Source organism: Nerophis lumbriciformis, linkage group LG02 (assembly GCF_033978685.3).
Source record: "Nerophis lumbriciformis linkage group LG02, RoL_Nlum_v2.1, whole genome shotgun sequence".
Classification (NCBI taxonomy): Eukaryota; Metazoa; Chordata; class Actinopteri; order Syngnathiformes; family Syngnathidae; genus Nerophis; species Nerophis lumbriciformis.
The window spans coordinates 62,392,501-62,414,637 of record NC_084549.2 but is presented as its reverse complement, the minus strand read 5'-3'; the positions used below and the strand labels follow the sequence as shown (position 1 = coordinate 62,414,637).

General features: G+C 37.5%; 1 protein-coding gene and 1 long non-coding RNA gene across 4 annotated transcripts in view; both read left to right on the top strand.

Annotated features, from left to right (window-relative positions):
• The first annotated feature begins 3,301 nt into the window (after window positions 1–3,301).
• Window positions 3,302–9,246, top strand: c1d (C1D nuclear receptor corepressor). Of its 2 annotated transcripts, none has more exons than XM_061972278.1 (5): window positions 3,302–3,403; window positions 3,601–3,742; window positions 8,469–8,535; window positions 8,608–8,663; window positions 8,742–9,246. In XM_061972278.1, the coding sequence occupies exons 2-5, from the start codon at window positions 3,605–3,607 to the stop codon at window positions 8,946–8,948; spliced, it is 468 nt and encodes a 155-aa protein (XP_061828262.1). In that variant the 5' UTR covers window positions 3,302–3,403; window positions 3,601–3,604; the 3' UTR covers window positions 8,949–9,246. The 2 variants fall into 2 exon arrangements, with proteins under 2 accessions (XP_061828262.1, XP_061828346.1); XM_061972362.1 differs by having other exon boundaries at window positions 3,383–3,464.
• Window positions 9,247–10,709: 1,463 nt separating this feature from the next.
• Window positions 10,710–22,137, top strand: part of LOC133614286 (uncharacterized) — a 99,923-nt gene continuing 88,495 nt past the window's right edge. For both annotated transcript variants that reach the window (XR_009816562.1, XR_009816560.1), the window contains exons 1-2: window positions 10,710–10,955; window positions 11,063–11,175. This is a non-coding gene — a long non-coding RNA (uncharacterized lncRNA). The remainder of the gene's footprint in view (window positions 10,956–11,062; window positions 11,176–22,137) is intronic.

Below are 22,137 nucleotides of genomic sequence, written 5' to 3'. Positions count from 1 at the left end.
TAATGGAAAAAACATAAAATATGCAACCTTTTCTCCCCAAAAACTGTTCAAAGTGGACTATTTGATGTCAAGTAATTGGATCCTTTAATAGGTGAATATATATTACACCTTATTGTTTTTTATTCATTATTATTTTGAGGTGTATTCAAGTTCTTTCTTTTTGATAATGACAGTTAAAATTGTTTTACTTCAGGTCTTAAGTCATTTGAGTGTCAAAAGTTTTTATTTTCTTTCAATACTAAAATATCTAAAGATCAACTTCAGATCTATTTGTTGACATAAAGTTTTAAATTAGTTTTTTTGGTATACTGTTTTTTTGCCCTTTTTGTCAAAAAAGCCTGTTTTTTTAATTGCAAAAACACAAAATATGGAATATTTCCCCCCAAGAAACTGTTCAAAGTGGACTATTTGATGTCAAGTAATTGGATCCTTTAATAGGTGAATATATTACACCTTATTGTTTTTTATTCATTAATATTTTTTGAACAATGACAGTTGAAAAAAATTGACTTCAGGTCCTTTGATATATTATACCTTATTGTTTTTTATTCGTTATTATTTTTTGAACAATGACAGTTTTTTTCTATTTTCCCAAAAAAAACAGTTCAAAGTGGACTATTTGATTTCAAGTAATTGGAGCCTTTAATAGGTAAATATATTATGCCTTATTGTTTTTGATTCATCGCTATTTTTTTGGACAATGACAGTTTAAAAAAATAGACTTCAGGTTCTAGGGACCTAAAAGGGTCTAAGCCATTAAAGTGTCAAGTCTTTTTTTGGTTGTTTTCTTTTAATCCATCTATAGACTAACTTCAGATCTATCCATTGACATAAAGGTTTATTGTTTATTTTTACAGTTTTATGCCTTTTTTTTCAAAGAAACCCTATTTTAATGGCAAAAACATAAAATTTGCAACCTTTTCTCCCCCAAAAACTGTTCAAAGTGGACTATTTGATGTCAAGTAATTGGAGCCTTTAATAGGTGAATAATTTATAACAACATTGTTTGTCATTCATTATTATTATTTTTTTTTACAATGACAGCTTAAAAAATTGACTTAAGGTCTTACTTAAGTCATTCCAGTGTTAAAAGTTGTTTTTTACTTTTAATGCTAAAATATCTGAAGATCAACTTCAGGTCTATCCATTGACATAAAGTTTATGTTTAATGTTTTATACCCTTTTTGTCAAAGAAAACCCTATTTTATTCTATGCCAAAAACACAAAATATGCAATATTTTCCCCAAAAAACTGTTAAAAGTGGAATATTTGATGTCAAGTAATTGGAACCTTTAATAGGTAAATAATTTATAACAACATTGTTTTTGATTCATTATTATTTTTTGAACGACAGCTTAAAAAAATAGACTTAAGGTCATTCAAGTGTTAAAAGTATATATTTTTGTACTTTTAATGGTAAACTATCTAAAGAGCAACTTCAGATCTATCCATTGACATAAAGTTTATTTTTAATGTTTTATGCCCTTTTTGTAAACGAAAACCCTGTTTTATTTTATGTCAAAAACACAAAGTATGTAATATTTTCCCCCCAAAAAACTGTTCAAAGTGCAATATTTGATGTCTGTAATTGGAGCCTTTAAAAGGCAAGTAATTTATAACAATGTTGTTTGTCATTCATTATTATTGTTTTTTTTTTTTTAACAATGACAGCTTAAAAAAAGATTTAAGGTCTTAAGTCATTCAAGTGTTAAACGTTTTACTTTTAATACTAAAATATCTGAAGATCAACTTCAGATCTATCCATTGACATAAAGTTTATTTTTAATGTTTTATGCCCTTTTTGTCAAAGAAAACCCTATTTTATTTTATGTAAAAAACACAAAATATGCAACAATTTCCCCCAAAAATCTGTTCAAAGTGGAATATTTGATGTTAGTAATTGGAGCCTTTCATTGGAGCATTATAACAATGTTGTTTTTGACTCAGTACTATTTTTAGAAAATGAGAATTAAAAAAAATCAGATGATACCCAAAAGGGTCTATCATTGAAGTGTTAAAAGTAGTTTTTCTTTCAGTGCTAAAATATCTAAAGATCAACTTCAGATCTAACTGTTGACATAAATATTATTTCTTATTTCTTTCTCCTTCTTCATCATCTTTTTTTTTTTTTTTTACTGTTATACGCTGCTTTTGTCAAAGGCAACCCCATTTTTAATGGCAAAAACATAAAATATGTATTTGCCATCAAGAACTGTTCAAAGTGGAATATTTGATGTCAAGTAATTGTAGCCTTTTATAGGTGAATAATGTATAACAACATAGTTTGTCATTAATTATAATTTTTTTTAACAATGACAGCATGAAAAAATAGACCTAAGGTATTCACCTTAACATATGTAAAAATGGTAACGAAATGTATGTTGACATACATTTTCTTTCTTATTTCTTTCTTCTTCTTAATCATCTTTTTTTTTTTTTTTTTTACTGTTTTGCACTGTTTTTGTCAAAGAAAACCCCCTTGTTTATGGCTAAAACACAACATATGTAATATTTGCCCTCAAAAACTGTTCAAAGTGGAGTATTTGATGTCAAGTAATTGTAGCGCTTAATAGGTAAATCATTTATAACAACATTGTTTGTCATTCATTATTATTTTTTGAACAGTGACAGTTTGAAAAAAAAAAATCAGACTAAAGGCTACAGGGATCCATAAGGCCCTCACTTTTTATATATTTTTTGTAATAGTATTTTTAAAATGTGCCATGGCCTTTAAAAAGTTAGCTGCGGTTTTGATGTCAAGTAATTGGAGCCTTTAATAGATTAATCATTTATAGCAACATTGTTTTTCATTATTATTTTTTAAACATTGACAGTCTGAAAACTGATTATTTTTCATAAAGAAATACAATCATGTGTGCTTACGGACTGTATACCTGCAGATTGTATTGATCTATATTGATATATAATGTATATATTGTGTTTTTTTATGTTGATTTAATAATAAAAAATAAAAAAATAAAAATTATTATTATTATTATTATTTTTAATTTCTTGTGCGGCCCGGTGGTTGGGGACCACTGCTTTAGACGTCTTGTCTATGCCAACACACCTTCATTCTACCCAGAGCGTTACTCCCACCTGCTGGACACATTGAGTAGTTCTCTATAAAACATTTTTTTTTTTACTAAGAAATTAGATTATCCGCAGTTCATCTTTAATATGTTTGTACGAACACCTGCGAAAATGTATAATGAAACGTTACTAATATAAATTGTGGTATTGCAACGCGAAAGACCGAATAACGGGTAATAAATTGTCCCTCCCAACCACAGGGGGCAGTATAGCCCAAGAAAAGTCATTGCTTCCTTTCTGTAACGTCACTTCCGGTCTGTTGAAGCGTGGGCTATAAAGAAACGCCGCTAGCAAACTAGCATAGTTAAAGGTAAATATAAACTTCTTTTTATCACAAATGACGTTTAACTTAACCTTGTGTGGCTTGACAGGTATGTATAAATAGCACATGGCCCGGATATTGTTACATTTCTGCCTAAAGTTGGATATTTTCTAAAATGCTAATGTATAGCTTTAGCAGTGCAAGTCCACACGGTAATAATAATAAATGTATTTATAATGTTCTAGAACAATGGCGGCTGATGACAAAATGGACGATTACCCTTACGAGATAGATGATCAGTTGAAGGGGTTTGACTCGTCTGTTTCTACTGTCAAAAACATGTTGGACAAACTGATGTCAATGCCCAGGAATGAGCTGATGCAAAAGGTAGGACGATTCCAGCACACACAAAACATAATCTGAGTTTGTTTCTTTAACCAAGAACTGCTGAAAAGTCGATGTATCCAGGGGTCATTGTTAAAAATGATTTAATGTAAAATAAATATCAAAACTATATATTTTGTATATTTAAACTAAGGCTGGGCGATATGGCCTTTTATTAATATCTCAATATTTTTAGGCCATGTCACGATACACGATACATATCTCTGTGTGGGGTTGATGAAAACTATTGAACACAAAACATTACGGTCGTTAACGAAGAAAAATCCATAAATTAGCTGCACCATTTTACAAGCCGCAGGGTGCAAAGCGCAGAAAAAAAAGTGCTGGCTAAAAATTTTATAAATACACCTCTGCAGAACATTGTATCCTTGTTAACATTAAAGTAAATCAATCAATCAATCAATCTTTATTTATATAGCCCTAAATCACAAGTGTCTCAAAGGGCTGCACAAGCCACAACGACATCCTCGGTACAAAGCCCACATAAGGGCAAGGAAAAACTCACCCCAGTGGGACGTCGATGTGAATGACTATGAGAAACCTTGGAGAGGACCGCATATGTGGGTAACCCCCCCCTCTAGGGGAGACCGAAAGCAATGGATGTCGAGTGGGTCTGACATAATATTGTGAGAGTCCAGTCCATAGTGGATCCAACATAATAGTAAGAGTCCAGTCCATAGTGGGGCCAGCAGGACACCATCCCGAGCGGAGACAGGTCAGCAGCGCAGAGATGTTCCCAGCCGATGCACAGGCGAGAGGTCCACCCCGGGTCCCGACTCTGGACAGCCAGCACTTCATCCATGGCCACCGGACCTGTGCCCCCCCCCCCTCAAGGAAAAGGGGAGCAGAGGAGAAAAGAAAAGAAACGGCAGATCAACTGGTCTAACAGGGGGGCTATTTAAAGGCTAGAGTATACAAATGAGTTTTAAGATGGGACTTAAATGCTTCTACTGAGGTAGCATCTCTAATTGTTACCGGGAGGGCATTCCATAGTACTGGAGCCCGAATAGAAAACGCTCTATAGCCCGCAGACTTTTTTTGGGCTCTGGGAATCACTAATAAGCCGGAGTTCTTTGAACGCAGATTTCTTGCCGGGACATATGGTACAATGCAATCGACAAGATAGGACGGAGCTAGACCGTGTAGTATTTTATACGTAAGTAGTAAAACCTTAAAGTCACATCTTAAGTGCACAGGAAGCCAGTGCAGGTGAGCCAGTATAGGCGTAATATGATCAAACTTTCTTGTTCTTGTCAAAAGTCTAGCAGCCGCATTTTGTACCAACTGTAATTTTTTAATGCTAGACATAGGGAGACCCGAAAATAATACGTTACAGTAGTCAAGACGAGACGTAACGAACGCATGAATAATGATCTCAGCGTCGCTAGTGGATAAAATAGAACAAATTTTAGCGATATTACGGAGATGAAAGACGGCCGTTTTAGTAACACTCTTAATGTGTGATTCAAACGAGAGAGTTGGGTCGAAGATAATACCCAGATTCTTTACTGATTCGCCTTGTGTAATTGTTTGGTTGTCAAATGTTAAGGTGGTATTATTAAATAAATGTCGGTGTTTAGCAGGACCGATAATCAGCATTTCCGTTTTCTTGGCGTTGAGTTGCAAGAAGTTCGCGGACATCCATTGTTTAATTTCATTAAGACACGCCTCCAGCTGACTACAATCCGGCGTGTTGGTCAGCTTTAGGGGCATGTAGAGTTGGGTGTCATCAGCATAACAATGAAAGCTAACACCGTATTTGCGTATGATGTCGCCTAGCGGCAGCATGTACATACTAAAGAGTGCAGGGCCAAGAACCGAAACCTGAGGGACTCCGCACGTTACCCTAACATAGTCCGAGGTCACATTATTATGGGAGACGCATTGCATCCTGTCAGTAAGATAAGAGTTAAACCACGACAAAGCTAAGTCTGACATACCAATACGTGTTTTGATACGCTCTAATAAAATATTATGATCGACGGTATCGAAAGCAGCGCTAAGATCAAGAAGCAGCAACATAGATGACGCATCAGAATCCATCGTTAGCAGTAGATCATTAGTCATTTTTGCGAGGGCTGTCTCCGTAGAGTGATTTGCCCTGAAACCGGATTGAAAAGGTTCACAGAGATTGTTAGACACTAAGTGTTCATTTAGCTGCTGTGCGACAATTTTTTCGAGGATTTTCGAAATAAAGGGAAGGTGGGACACCGGTCGGTAGTTTACCATGAGGTCAGGATCAAGGTTAGGTCTTTTGAGCAGAGGATGAATAACCGCTTTCTTGAATGCTAGGGGAACAGTGCCAGAGGAAAGTGATAAGTTTATAATATTTAGCACTGATGGACCTAATAATACAAAAAGCTCCTTGATAAGTTTACCAGGAAGTGGGTCAAGTAAACATGTTGTTTGTTTTATCCCACTTACACGCTGTAATAGTTCCTCTAATGTTATTTCATCAAAAAGAGAGAGACTATTTTGTATTGCAGTATCCGTCGTAGATACAGTTGTATCTGTGTTCATAGAACCCAGTTGTAGCTGGGATGCGTTGTCTTTAATCTCCTTTCTAATGAGTTCAATTTTCTTATTAAAGAAATTCATAAAGTCATCTGCCGAGTGGGTGGAGCTATTGGGAGGAGTCCCTTGTTGGGTTAGCGATGCTACTGTACTAAACAAAAATTTAGGGTCGTTTTTGTTGAGGCGGATGAGATTTGAGTAATATTTAGCTTTAGCTAAGGTAAGCATGCGTTTATACGTTATTAAACTATCACTCCATGCTTGATGGAAAACCTCAAGCTTGGTCGCGCGCCATTTGCGTTCCAACTTTCTACATGATAATTTATGAGCTCTGGATTCCTCTGTAAACCATGGGGTGCGCCTTTTAGGGGCCCTTTTTTGTTTTAGCGGTGCTATACTATCAATGGTTTTGCGCAGGGCATTGTCAAAGTTGTTAGTGAGGTTATCAATAGAGCCGACATAATTTGGGAATGGTGCCATTACCGAAGGCAGTAGGTCAGCAAGAGTCATCGTTGTGGTAGCATTAATGTTGCGGCTGCTATAGCAGTTATTATTATTATTAGTTTGTTGACAATGAGTCAGAACTTCGAATTTTATAAGGTAATGATCGGACATTACTTTAGTATACAGGAGTACCATAACTTTGGAGGTGGTGACACCCCTGACCAGCACTAGATCTATCGTATTGCCGTTGCGATGCGTAGGTTCATTTATTATTTGTGTAAGACCACAGCTATCAATTATAGTCTGGAGCGCCACGCACTGAGGGTCCGATGGGGTATTCATATGGATATTAAAGTCCCCCATTATGATTATATTGTCTGCGTGCGTCACAAGATCAGCAACGAACTCTGAGAATTCATTAATAAAGTCCGAGTAGGGCCTTGGGGGGCGGTAGATAACAGCCATATCGAGAGGCAGCGGTGCGACAGACCTCATAGTAAGCACCTCAAACGATTTGTATTTATTATTTAGGTTAGGGGTAAGGTTAAAGTTTTCATTGTATATTAGTGCGACCCCCCCACCCCTTTTAAGGGGACGGGCAATATGCGCATTCGTATAGTTAGGAGGAGATGCCTCATTTAGGGCAAAAAATTCGTCTGGTTTGAGCCAGGTTTCGCTAAGACCAATGACGTTAAGATTGTTGTCTCTAATGACCTCATTAACTAATAACGTTTTGGGAGACAATGATCTTATGTTTAAAAAGCCCATATTATAAGTATTGGGCTGTTTTGACGAGTTTTTGTTTAAATTATCCGTAGTAGAAATATTAATAATGTTGCGTTTATTATACGTAGTGCACTTTAAATAGTTTCGACCATATCTAGGAATTGATACGACGGGAATTTTCAGATTGTTTGCTTGATGCTGCGATCGACTGAACGCATCATGATTTGCCACCTCAGTAGAATGCATTTCTACCCCGGACACATTCACAACAGAAAACACATTATGTGAGTTGTGTGTTATTCTAAGAAAATTGCTATGCGTACAGGAATTATCCAGCCTGGTGCTGGCTAGTTCTAGCTTAACTGACTCCTCACCCGGACTAGCAGGCTCTGTAATTGCCTGTGACCGGGCTTGCTCTAGTGTAGTTAGTCAAATGTGACTTAAACAGTAGTCTATGTTCTTAGACAGGATGATGGCGCCTTCCTGGTTAGGGTGAAGGCCGTCCCTCATCAGCAAGCCTGGTTTGCCCCAGAAAGAGGGCCAATTATCAATAAACGTTAGTCCCTGTTGTCTACAGAAGCTAGCCAGCCACTTGTTAAGCGAGACTAATCTGCTATATCTCTCATCATTGCCTCTCGCAGGCAGGGGGCCAGAGACAATTACTCGATGCCTGGACATCTTTCTAGCGAGATCACAAGTCCTGGCTATATTAAACAAAAAAAGAAAGCAATATAGAACCACTTATAACAAATAACATTGTTTTTAACATTGTAACCGACAAGAAAATCCCCAAAAATGTAATTAAAAACATTTTGGACCAACTGAAATTTTTTTATTATTATAAACTAAAGAATTATGATAAATTTAACAGTAACATACCTCAGTAGCGAAATATATAAAACACTTCAACCTACAAAGCAACAAATTATAAAACTATTTTTTTTGTCATCAAAATGAGGAAATTAGGATTATTGATTATTATTATTTTGAGAAGGGCTGCACTGATGTGTTAACATGTTCACAGCTGGATCCTCTGGACCAAGCCAAACTGGATTTGATGTCGGCTTACACTCTCAATTCTTTATTCTGGAGTAAGTCTTCTGCTCACCATTTTTCAAAGAATGTATTTTGCTGCATTTATTTGACATTGTTGTTTTTTGTAGTGTACTTGGTCACACAGGGCATGAATCCCAGAGATCATGGAGTCAAACAGGAACTGGTACGTTTTATTTTTTATAGGCTCTGTTGTCCAGCTCGATGTGTTTATTCGCTACATGACGCTTGCGTGTCTGCTTAGGAGCGAATCCGAACGTACATGAACAGAGTGAAGGAGATCACCGACAAGAAGAAAGCGGCCCGCTTGGACAAAGGAGCGGCCGCACGCTTCCTGAGAAACGCCTTTTACGATCCCAAAGAAAAAGGCTCCAGGAAAAAAGGAGCAGCGGCGGCAGTGTCCAACAAGAATTCAGACGCGACGCCGTCAAAGCGTGCAAAGAAGAGATGAGTTAGAAGAAGTCTCACTGCTGTGGATTAAAACCATGTAGTGTAAATACAAGTCCAGATTTTAATGTAAAATGGCGTTGTAATAGCTTTGTTAAAATGTTTCTAATTAAGTTTACCATGTAGTGGACTTAAGACCAGTTCTGTATGTAGTATGCCATTTTTCCTTTATGCAAATGATATCTCTGCTTCAAGTGATTCTGTGAATCCATATTTTTATTTGACATTGTATGCAGTGCTCATACTTGTATGCAGTGTTCTCAAGGGTTGACACTTGGTATAAAAACATACCGGTACCTTTTTTACGGCTCACTGATATCTGTGTCATTATTTGAACATATCCCATGACTGGGACTTAAATTTCACACAGCAGCTTTATCAAAACAAATGTCTTTACTAAGATATGAATATTGCATCCTATTGACCGTCTAAAGCAGAGGTGTCAAACTCGTTTTCATTGAGGGCCACATCGCAGTTTTGGTTGCCCTCAGAGGGCCGCGTTTAACAATGAGTAATATAGGAATGTACATGTATATATATAATACATTAAGCTGCAAACAAAATCTTTAAATTTTACTTTAAAAGCTGGCAGCTCAGTCACCAGAATGTTACAGTGAAAGCAGTGTGTTTTTTATAGCATATAAGAAATGGAATAAATCAGTGGTCCCCAACCTTTTTGTAACTGCGGACCGGTCAACGCTTGAAAATTTGTCCCACGGACCGGGGGGGATTTAAACATTTTTAAAATTTTTTGGTCTTAAAAAGATACAATCATGTGTGCTTACAGACTGTATCCCTGCAGACTGTATTGATCTATATTGATATATAAACAACCCTTTTGTGTGAATGAGAGGGAGGTTTTTTGGGTTGGTACACTAATTGTAAGTGTATCTTGTGTTTTCTATGTTGATTTAATAAAAAACAAAAAAAACTAATTATTATTTTTTTTATAATTTCTTGTGCGGCCCGGTACCAATCGATCCACGGACCGGTACCGGGACCACTGGAATAAATGGAATGGAATGGAGAAATAATACCGCTGTTTTTAGCGGTAAAATTCATGCAACAGAGCTGCCAGTTTTTTTTTTTTACCTTGTTTCAATGTTTTTTTTTTGTGTGTTTTTTTTAATGTTTTAGTGTTTTACTGTATATGGAAAAAAACAGTACCAAAGTTGATTTTACAGTAAAAAACTCAGTTGGTGGATTTAACCGTAAAATCTATTGTCAATTTTACAGTGTACAATTTGATTGATTATTTGTTTTTAAATCATAAGTCAAGCAGATATTTAAGTACAGTATTTACCTTTATTTTAACAAAAAATATTTTTGCAATACATAATATTTAGATTTTGATAATATTGAATTTTAAAATATATGCAATTGCATGCAGTATATGCTTTTCAATGTCAAAAGGGAAATAAATATATTTAGTAAGAAAAGATTTAGCATTTTATTAACGCATATTTATAGGCTTTCGCGGGCCACTTAAAATAATGTGGCGGGCCAGATTTGGCCCTCGGGCCTTGAGTTCTTCACCTGTGGTCTAAAGGGAATCAATAAGATGCTGTTGCATATCACTACAAGCACAATAAAAACTTAAAATTATAGTTTAGATAGATGATTTAGTGTATTTTTAAAATTTTTATTTAAATAGATTTTTATTACTACAACTACTTAATAACTAAATTATTTTTTTAATGATTTCATCCAACGCATCCAAAGCTGACATCCGGGTATTTATGGCTTAAAAGAGGGAATACAGGAAGTGAAAGCAGGTGCAAAGAGAAAAATGGCAGTTGAAACGAACCGTTTATACTTTGCTGCATTGTAACTCGAGGACGACACAAGATTTCAAACAGAAAAACCACAAAAATTAAACAACATTGGTTGAGTTAAGTCAACGAACAAGGACTGTGTTAGTTAATCAAACTACCCGGAAGTCGATGAGGGCGTCCCGCCAAACAAACTCAACCATTAAAAGTGTTGGAAACCACAGAATCTTCTAAACGAGGTAAGCAAAAGATAAATGTTTCTTACACGACGTCATGTTCATGTGACAGTAATATTGAAATTTTAATGGCAGAAAAAACAAACTCAATTTGTTTGTCCCTCGTTAAGTGACACGATGACGTCATACACTATTCTGTGGAGCAACCAATCAACGCCAAACAAACTTAACCATTAAAAGTGTTGGAAAACTTCAACCGCAACCACAGAATCTTCTAGACGAGGTAAGCAAAAGATAAATGTTTCGAACTCGACGTAATTTTCGTGTGACAGTAATATTGACATTTTAATGGCAGAAAAAACAAACTCCATTTATTTGTCCCTCGTCAACTGACACGATGACGATATGCATGAAAACTCACCAACCTTTTCAGGTGCATCAGGTCCGGCGACAAATTAGATATTTTTTAAAAATAACTCAATAGCGACCCCTTAAAAATTAGAAAAAATGGCCCCTGCTACCAGATTCAGTTATCGTCGCGAAAATCGATTGACATTTCCATTATGAGAGGATGAACGTAAAAGTCTCAAGAATAGGCTGACCATATTGTGAAATCCCAAAAAGAGGACACATATATGATATATGCGTGCCAACGCCGGGACTAGGTGAAAATGTGCCAATGATACTTGAACTTGCTTTATAAATAATATATTTATTTAAATAAAGCATTTTTTCCTCCTCTATTGACATCAGTGTTGGCTCTAGGAATTTTAAAAATGTGGGACCCCATCAAGTCATAAAAATGGGTCCCACAGTAAATTTTTGGGGTCCTACTTTTTTGTAAGCGTTTTGAAAAAAAAAGATAAACGTATGCATTATCCTGTTATATCTCACATTCTATATTGTGTTTTGGAAAAAGGTTGTCATAAACGTTACTTAATTCATAAAAAAACAACAAAAAAACAACAAAACAAATGTGTATGCATATGAAAATGTATTCACTTATAAACATTCATTCACTTTCTTCTTTCCTTCATGGATCTGAACTTTACCGCTGCTGGTAGTTTTTTCCTATGTTTTTATTTATTAAGTTGTAGGTGTATTTATTTCAGTATAAAAGTGTAAAAAGTGTTTTGCTTCGGTCATGAAATGATGATAATGGTGTGCCAGGGCATACATACATTTTATATTTAACGCTTAAATCCCTGGAGTCTACATCAACTTCAGATCTATCCCTCATTTCAAAATGTTTTAGTTTTTTTTATGTTGGTTTTTTGTTTGTTTGTTTTTCCGCCCATTTTTGTCAAACAAAACTATGTTTTTAATGGCAAACACACAAAATATGCAAAATCTTCCACCAAAAATGTTTTTCAAAGTGGAATATTTGATGTGAAGTAATCGGAACCTTGGATAGGTCAATAATTCATAATAACTAGGGATGTCCGATAATGGCTTTTTTGCCGATATCCGATATTCCGATATTGTCCAACTCTTAATTACCGATACCGATATATACAGTCGTGGAATTAACACATTATTATTCCTAATTTGGACAACCAGGTATGGTGAAGATAAGGTCCTTTTTTACAAAATTAATAAAATAAAATAAGATAAATTAATTAAAATAATTTTTTTGAGTAAAAAGGAAAGTAAAACAATATAAAAACAGTTACCGGTACATAGAAACTAGTAATTAATGAAAATGAGTAAAATTAACTGTTAAAGGTTAGTACTATTAGTGGACCAGCAGCACGCACAATCATGTGTGCTTACGGACTGTATCCCTTGCAGACTGTATTGATATATATTGATATATAATGTAGGAACCAGAATATTAATAACAGAAAGAAACAACCCTTTTGTGTGAATGAGTGTAAATGGGGGAGGGAGGTTTTTTGGGTTGGTGCACTAATTGTAAGTGTATCTTGTGTTTTTTATGTTGATTTAATAAAAAAAAAACAAAAAAAAACCCCGATACTGATAATAAAAAAACGATACCGATAATTTACGATATTACATTTTAAAGCATTTATCTCTAATAATAACGTTGATTTTGATTCAATATTATGTTTTGAGCAATGACTGTTTGAAAACCCCCCAAAAAACAGCTTTGTTTTATTAGTCAACATTGCAACTTTTTCTAAATTACATTTCACCTTTAAAGGGGAACATTATCACCAGACCTATGTAAGCGTCAATATATACCTTGATGTTGCAGAAAAAATACCTTTTTTTTTTTTTTAACCGATTTCCGAACTCTAAATGAGTGAATTTTGGCGAATTAAACGCCTTTCTATTATTCGCTCTCGGAGCGATGACGTCACAACGTGACGTCACATCGGGAAGCAATCCGCCATTTTCTCAAACACATTACAAACACCGAGTCAAATCAGCTCTGTTATTTTCCGTTTTTTCGACTGTTTTCCGTACCTTGTAGACATCATGCCTCGTCGGTGTGTTGTCGGAGGGTGTAACAACACGAACAGGGACGGATTCAAGTTGCACCAGTGGCCCAAAGATGCGAAAGTGGCAAGAAATTGGACGTTTGTTCCGCACACTTTACCGACGAAAGCTATGCTACGACAGAGATGGCAAGAATGTGTGGATATCCTGCGACACTCAAAGCAGATGCATTTCCAACGATAAAGTCAAAGAAATCTGCCGCCAGACCCCCATTGAATCTGCCAGAGTGTGTGAGCAATTCAGGGACAAAAGACCTCGGTAGCACGGCAAGCAATGGCGGCAATTTGTTCCCGCAGACGAGCGAGCTAAACCCCCTGGATGTCTTGGCTCACACCGTCCCTTATGCCACCGAAGATGATCAAGAGAAGAATATCGACCCTAGCTTCCCTGGCCTGCTGACATCAACTCCAAAACTGGACAGATCAGCTTTCAGGAAAAGATAGCGGATGAGGGTATGTCTACAGAATATATTAATTGATGAAAATTGGGCTGTCTGCACTCTCAAAGTGCATGTTGTTGCCAAATGTATTTCATATGCTGTAAACCTAGTTCATAGTTGTTAGTTTCCTTTAATGCCAAACAAACACATACCAATCGTTGGTTAGAAGGCGATCGCCGAATTCGTCCTCGCTTTCTCCCGTGTCGCTGGCTGTCGTGTCGTTTTCGTCGTTTTCGCTTGCATACGGTTCAAACCGATATGGCTCAATAGCTTCAGTTTCTTCTTCAATTTCGTTTTCGCTACCTGCCTCCACACTACAACCATCCGTTTCAATACATGCGTAATCTGTTGAATCGCTTAAGCCGCTGAAATCCGAGTCTGAATCCGAGCTAATGTCGCTATAGCTTGCTGTTCTATGCGCCATGTTTGTTTGTGTTGGCATCACTATGTGACGTCACAGGAAAATGGACGGGTGTACTAAACGATGGTTAAAATCAGGCACTTTGAAGCTTTTTTTAGGGATATTGCGTGATGGATAAAATTTTGAAAAAAACTTTGAAAAATAAAATAAGCCACTGGGAAATGATTTTTAATGGTTTTAACCCTTCTGAAATTGTGATAATGTTCCCCTTTAAGCTTTTTTATTTCACTTTTGTTATGTTTTTGTTTATTTTAATAGTATTTTTAAGAATGTGCCGTGGGCCTTCAAAACATTAGCTGTGGGCGGCAAATGGCCTCCGGGGCACACTTTTGACACCCCTGCTATAGATAATAAAAAAATTAAATCTAATAAATCTATGGATAAAAAGCAGAGCCTGGCGACGCATGCGCGTTTATCATAACGCACACTCAGCATCTCTGCTTCAGTAAACAATGACAGTGATGACGTCACTGTCAGCGATGCTAACTTGTCCGCCACTTCTCCAAGAGACTCCTTTTGAACACTCCTCGCACATTAACACTTCAAAAGGCAAACAATTGCCCCGTTTTTTTGACCTGCAAAGTATGTTTTTGGGGTGGAGGAGTCTGCTCGGGTGCTGGTTAGCTTGAAGCTAACAGCTAACCTGTCTCCATCCTCGAACGATGTGGATCCAGCGGGAGATAAAAGTGAAGTTTCCATGGACTCACAAAGACTAAAATAACTAATTTATTGGAGTTAAAAATGTTGACTTTACACTCACCTTAGTGTTTACCATGAAGTCTTTATTTTGACAGCCCCTCGCGGTAAACTTGTCCGAGTGCAAACTGAGGCAGTATTTGTATTTGATAAAACTTTTGGCGAATCAAAATTAAAACACAATAAACGGAGACGGAAATTTGACCCGGCAAATCTAAACAAAACAAAACACTGGTGGAAAGCGATAATCGATACAATAGCACCTTTTATGTGCTTATTTCAGCAAGACAATGCCAAGCCACGTGTCACATCAACATGGCTTCATAGTAAAAGAGTGCGGGTACTAGACTGGCCTGCCTGTAGCCCAGACCTGTCTCCCATTGAAAATGTGTGGCGCATTATGAAGCCTAAAATACCACAACGGAGACCCCCGGACTGTTGAACAACTTAAGCTGTACATCAAGCAAGAATGGGAACGAATTCCACCTGAGAAGCTTAAAAAATGTGTCTCCTCAGTTCCCAAACATTTACTGAGTGTTGTTAAAAGGAAAGGCCATGTAACACAGTGGTGAACATGCCCTTTCCCAACTACTTTGGCACGTGTTGCAGCCATGAAATTCTAAGTTAATTATTATTTGCCAAAAAAAAATAAAGTTTATGAGTTTGAACATCAAATATGTTGTCTTTGTAGTGCATTCAATTGAATATGGGTTGAACAGGATTTGCAAATCATTGTATTCCGTTTATATTTACATCTAACACAATTTCCCAACTCATATGGAAACGGGGTTTGTAAAACGGATATTTAACTGTTAGGGGTGTAACGGTCGATCGATTTATATGCCCAAATTTCAAGTACCGTAAATAACGGACTATAGATTGCTACTTTTTTCCTACGCTTTGAATCCTGTGGCTTATAAAACGGTGCAGCTTATCAATGGGTTTTTCTTCGTTGACGGCCATATTGCAAAACAAAGACACCGAAGAAGTGTGGTATTGTTTGGGCTACGGCGTCATCTTTTGGATGAGTTTGCTCACTGCAGGTACTAAAGTGGTCTTCTTTTTAGAGCTTTCAACTGGAAGTAGAAAGTGCCGTTCCATCTTTGAGCCGTCCATAGCCTTTCTACTCGTTTGGATTCTTCATTCATCATTCCAAGCCACGTTTGTAAGTTTCAAAATATAACTAAAACAATTCTTACCTACTAAATCGCCCCATGTGTGATGTCTGTAGGAGTGTTTTCATGCATATTTGTACGTGCTATCCTGATGTAATCAAGCATAAGATAATATGCTAACACCTTTACGAGTGTCTGTAATATTGTTAACTTACAACGGAATTTTTTTTGTATTGTTTCAGTTTCATAAATTCCACATTGAATATGGGTTGAAAAGGATTTGCAAATCATTGTATTCCCTTTATATTTACATCTAACACAATTTCCCAACTCATATGGAAACGGGGTTTGTACAAACCCCGTTTCCATGTTCACCACTGTGTTACATCACCTTTTCTTTTAACACCACTCAATAAACGATTGGGAACTGAGGAAACTAATTGTTGAAGCTTTGAAAGTGGAATTCTTTCCCATTCTTGTTTTATGTAGAGCTTCAGTCGTTCAACAGTCCGGGGTCTAACACAATTTCCCAACTCATATGGAAACGGGGTTTGTACATTTATTTTAACAGAGTTGACACAAGCCACTGTAGACAAGTTTAGAAAGGACCAGCTATCAAAATCTCCCTGGATTCTAGACAATAGTGGAACAAAGTTGGCTTCATAAAGCTCTGCAAGCGTATGTGTGACCTGGACGCCCAAGTATGTGAAACTTTGTGAGGCAGTTTTAAAGGGAAAATTGTGTAGAGGATATATCTTGGCAGCAGAATTTATAGGAAATATTTCACTTTTCCCCAAGATCAATTTGTAACCAGACACAAGTCCAAAATCTTGGAGAGTACTTAAGGCACCCGGGACCGAGACGGAGATGGCCGAGACATATAGAAGCACTGTGTCTACATATGCCCGCGGACATGTTATTTTTATTCCTTTACGGGGTGTTTTGTGGCAGTAGTGATATGGCAAATGTTTACGTTTCTTGGGTCAACTCTCTTAGAACCATCCAGGACGGCTTTTTAATAGTGTGCAGGTGAGCAGCAGGAAAAATTTTACATAGTGATCAGTATTACCTTTGTTACTACTTTAAAGCAACAGTATGTAAACAGTCGCTCAAAAGCAGTTCAGGTCCTGTTTTGCTTCACAAGGCTTTGCTATGAACATTGATACCAGCAGAGGGTGCTGTTGCTCAATATGCAACTGGTGTATTGCCACTGTCTTTACTGTGTATTGTATTTCCTCCAAAAAGGCAGGCAAGACGTGTAAAAACAAGGTTTAATGTTACATAAGCCATAATCCTCAAAATGATATCAAAAGGAATTAAATACCTAATACTGAACACTGCATTTCTTTATAACTTTCAGCTACAGCATGATTGCAAAAGCCACTACATAAAGCCATAACACAACAACTATAAACCAACAATATACAGACACAACAGTAGTGACCAATGTTCCCTCTAAGGTGCGCGCGCCTGTGCAATTGCGCACTGCTCAAGCGTCCTCTGCGCACGGCAAATCTATGCCACGCACAAAATCAAGTAAAAAAATAAGCGCATAACAATTTTCGACACACGGACACGACAGAGAAAACAGTTTTTGTCATCATTGTTCAAATATTGTAACGTCTGTCAGGACGCTTTGAGGACATGAATTCCATCGATCACTTTACTGAGCAAAACTCTTTATTGTCGGCCATAAACACATCACCAAAACATTAGTAAAAAAATGATATCTAGCAAAACTGGTCATTTTCTGCAGTACAAACCAGACCAAAACCAACTTTGTTATATCAACAGCAGCCTCTCGCTCTTTCTCACTTGCGCCCACACATGCACATATGGCACTTAGCCAGTGATGCGTTTACAGCCACACAAAAAGTCGGACAACTCCAACACCACACATAAAGTGTCATTCCAGGTCGTTACACTATGATTTACCAATCAAATGTGTGCTTATTCTAGTGTCATTTATTAGGAATCTTAATTTATAAATATTAATCATGAAATGCTGTTAGTATATTAAATAAATATTAATACAAATATATTTTTTACAAACAGGAAGTTGCAGGAATGTACACATGATCCCCTGCTTACATCTCATTGTGCAACATGTGAATGTTTTAATGGGAACTAAATGCAATGTCTGAAAGGGGTACAAATTATTTCCAAAGCAGGACCTCCACCCAGACAAACAATACAAGTACACAGTTCATGAAAAACAATATTTTTTGTTATTGTTATTGTCATTGTAAGTGGGCCTGAACACTTACATTAGAAAATAACCTCATGGAAATGACTGCTGTCATTTGATTATAATAATAAGAGAATGTTGTCTGTCTATCTGTGTTAGCTCTGCGATGAGGTGGGGACTTGTCCAGGGTGTACCCCGCCTTCCGCCCGAATGCAGCTGAGATAGGCTCCAGCACCCCCTGCGACCCCGAAAGGGACAAGCGGTAGAAAATGGATGGATGGAGATTGAACTTGTTATTTAGTCAGGTTTGGGATAGGTGTGCTGCTGGTGTAGCCACAGTGTGCACGTCTGATGTTGCTCACATGGGCTCCACTGAATGAGTTTTTGCGTTTGCTCACACACATGAAAAATTAGAGGGAACATAGGTAGTGACACAGGACAGGTTTTGGCGACGGACCTCAATGGCTGAAAACGGTGTAATAAACAAAGTTAGAAAACTAAGTAAAGTGTGACATCTTTTTTAGTCATAAATAACTTTTTAAATTTTTCAACAATACAAATACACTATTTTAATCACACCATTTTTAACTTTCCGCGCTCACCTCCGTTGTGTCTGTCGCATACTTTGTGGCTTAAAGTTGTGTTTTTACATTATTGTGTTGTGTTTTTTTTTAATGGGAAATACTATACTTTGACTTTCACAAAGTGCATTATTTTTAATTTTTTTAAACATGCCTCAAAACAGCTACAAAAACAATGAAGGCACACAGCTTCAGTCTACGTCCGTACAGCGGCGTTTTAAAAAGTAATTGGTTTTACTTCTTGAAACCGATACAGATAATTTCCGATATTACATTTTAAAGCATTTATCGGCCGATAAAATATGCAGGCCGATATTATCGGACATCTCTACTATTAACATATACCGTATTTTTCGGACTATAAGTCGCAGATTTTTTCATAGTTTGGCCGGGCTCCAGTGCGACTTATGTATGTTTTTTTCCCTCTTTATTATGCATTTTCGGCAGGTGCGACTTATACTCCAGTGCGACTTATATTCCGAAAAATACGGTATTCATCACCGACTCCATTTACATCCTGTTCTATTTCAATCATTATGTACATACCATTGTTCTTGGGCTATATCTGGGAACCGTGTACTAAACTTTGTCTCATGTGTTTTATGTGTGCTGGTATGACAATACGGATCCTTGAAGTTAGGACAAGGACTTTGACGACTGTCATGAATATTATTTAAAATTGGAGCCTTTCACCTTTTTCATATCCTGAGCTTCCGGGCTTTAAAACCACCGGACGACGTGTTGAGCCATCAAAGAAAGGAGCACAAAACCACCTCCGACTCCTTTTTATAGTCACCGCTATCACATGTTTGTAGCGGTCAAGCAGCTGCTAGCATGCCCGCAACGCTCCCCATTCCCCAGCGGACTCACTTGAGGTGCGTAATGGATTAGATCCCCCTCGTAATCCCGGGACAGTGTTGTCTTCGGGGTCCGCACAGGGGCGGATGAGACCACAGCTGCTCGGACATAAATTTTCCAAAGGAATGCCTGAAGTTGGAGGCTCGGACTTAAAGAGCATGACTGGAGATTCCTCACCGCTTGACAAATGGCCGCCCGGGGGACTGTTGGTGTGTGCTTTTATGGACGCATGTGTGTGAGAGTAGACACGTCCAAGGCTTTTGTGCACAATTGGTGAGGAAGACGGGAGTTGCATGTCGCGTTTTTAAGCAGCGAAATGGCAGGACACGAACAACTTAAATAGACTAGCAGGGTAACTCTCATAATGTCGAGTGCAGTGTTTTTTTATACCATAGGGTTGACAAACTATCTGTTTCTCAGTTGTGGTCCGTATGGGCCGCAGCACTACTCAGTTGTAGTACACGTTCCCACCACTTGTGGCATTAATGACAATATCAAACAAACTGAAGAAGTCCTGAGCTGAAGTCATAGATAAGTTTCTTAAGCGCAAGAATTATGACTAAAGTGGTTAAGCTGTATTTTTATTTCCACTTTGATTTTATTGACAAGTCAGTTAAGAAACATGATCAATTAAAGCTGCAAGCAGCGTTGGTTGGGCCCGCATATATGGCAGGTGCTAGTCCTAAGTGTCCCAATAATTTTGTCCAGTTTTAGTCCTAAGTGTCCCAATACTTTTGTCAAGTTGTAGTCCTAAGTGTCCCAATACTTTTGTCCAGTGGTAGTCCTAAGTGTCCCAATACTTTTGTCAAGTTTTAGTCCCAAGTGTCCCAATACTTTTGTCCAGTGTAAGTGTCCCAATACTTTTGTCCAGTGGTAGTCCTAAGTGTCCCAATACTTTTGTCCAGTGGTAGTCCTAAGTGTCCCAATACTTTTGTCCAGTTTTAGTCCTAAGTGTCCAAATACTTTTGTCCAGTTTTAGTCCTAAGTGTCCCAATACTTTTGTCAAGTTGTAGTCCTAAGTGTCCCAATACTTTTGTCCAGTGTAGGTGTCCCAATACTTTTGTCCAGTGGTAGTCCTAAGTGTCTCAATACTTTTGTCAAGTTTTAGTCCCAAGTGTCCCAATACTTTTGTCCAGTGTAAGTGTCCCAATACTTTTGTCCAGTGGTAGTCCTAAGTGTCCCAATACTTTTGTCCAGTGGTAGTCCTAAGTGTCCAAATACTTTTGTCCAGTTTTGGTCCCAAGTGTCCCAATACTTTTGTCAAGTTGTAGTCCTAAGTGTCCCAATACTTTTGTCCAGTGTAGGTGTCCCAATACTTTTGTCCAGTGGTAGTCCTAAGTGTCCCAATACTTTTGTCAAGTTTTAGTCCCAAGTGTCCCAATACTTTTGTCCAGTGTAAGTGTCCCAATACTTTTGTCCAGTGGTAGTCCTAAGTGTCCCAATACTTTTGTCCAGTGGTAGTCCTAAGTGTCCCAATACTTTTGTCCAGTTTTAGTCCCAAGTGTCCCAATACTTTTGTCAAGTTGTAGTCCTAAGTGTCCCAATACTTTTGTCCAGTGTAGGTGTCCCAATACTTTTGTCCAGTGGTAGTCCTAAGTGTCCCAATACTTTTGTCAAGTTTTAGTCCCAAGTGTCCCAATACTTTTGTCCAGTGTAAGTGTCCCAATACTTTTGTCCAGTGGTAGTCCTAAGTGTCCCAATACTTTTGTCCAGTGGTAGTCCTAAGTGTCCAAATACTTTTGTCCAGTTTTAGTCCTAAGTGTCCCAATACTTTTGTCAAGTTTTAGTCCCAAGTGTCCCAATACTTTTGTCCAGTGTAAGTGTCCCAATGCTTTTGTCCAGTGGTAGTCCTAAGTGTCCCAATACTTTTGTCAAGTTGTAGTCCTAAGTGTCCCAATACTTTTGTCCAGTGTAGGTGTCCCAATACTTTTGTCCAGTGGTAGTCCTAAGTGTCTCAATACTTTTGTCAAGTTTTAGTCCCAAGTGTCCCAATACTTTTGTCCAGTGTAAGTGTCCCAATACTTTTGTCCAGTGGTAGTCCTAAGTGTCCCAATACTTTTGTCCAGTGGTAGTCCTAAGTGTCCAAATACTTTTGTCCAGTTTTAGTCCTAAGTGTCCCAATACTTTTGTCCAGTGTAGGTGTCCCAATACTTTTGTCCAGTGGTAGTCCTAAGTGTCTCAATACTTTTGTCAAGTTTTAGTCCCAAGTGTCCCAATACTTTTGTCCAGTGGTAGTCCTAAGTGTCCCAATACTTTTGTCAAGTTTTAGTCCCAAGTGTCCCAATACTTTTGTCCAGTATAAGTGTCCCAATACTTTTGTCCAGTGGTAGTCCTAAGTTTGTTTCAATATCCATTTCTCTGTTCTCAATTGTTGATGACTGATGATAACAACCAAACCTAACCCCCCCCCCCCACACACACACACACCCAATTTAAGTGGACCCCGACTTAAACAAGTTGAAAAACTTATTCGGATGTTACCAT

Bases quoted from the DNA above. Each gene is read 5' to 3' on its own strand.
- c1d (XM_061972278.1), top strand. From the start codon at position 3,605: ATGGCGGCTGATGACAAAATGGACGATTACCCTTACGAGATAGATGAT. The intron at 3,743-8,468 runs GTAGGACGATTC...ACATGTTCACAG, and splicing joins GGAATGAGCTGATGCAAAAG to CTGGATCCTCTGGACCAAGC. The intron at 8,664-8,741 runs GTACGTTTTATT...GTGTCTGCTTAG, and splicing joins ATGGAGTCAAACAGGAACTG to GAGCGAATCCGAACGTACAT.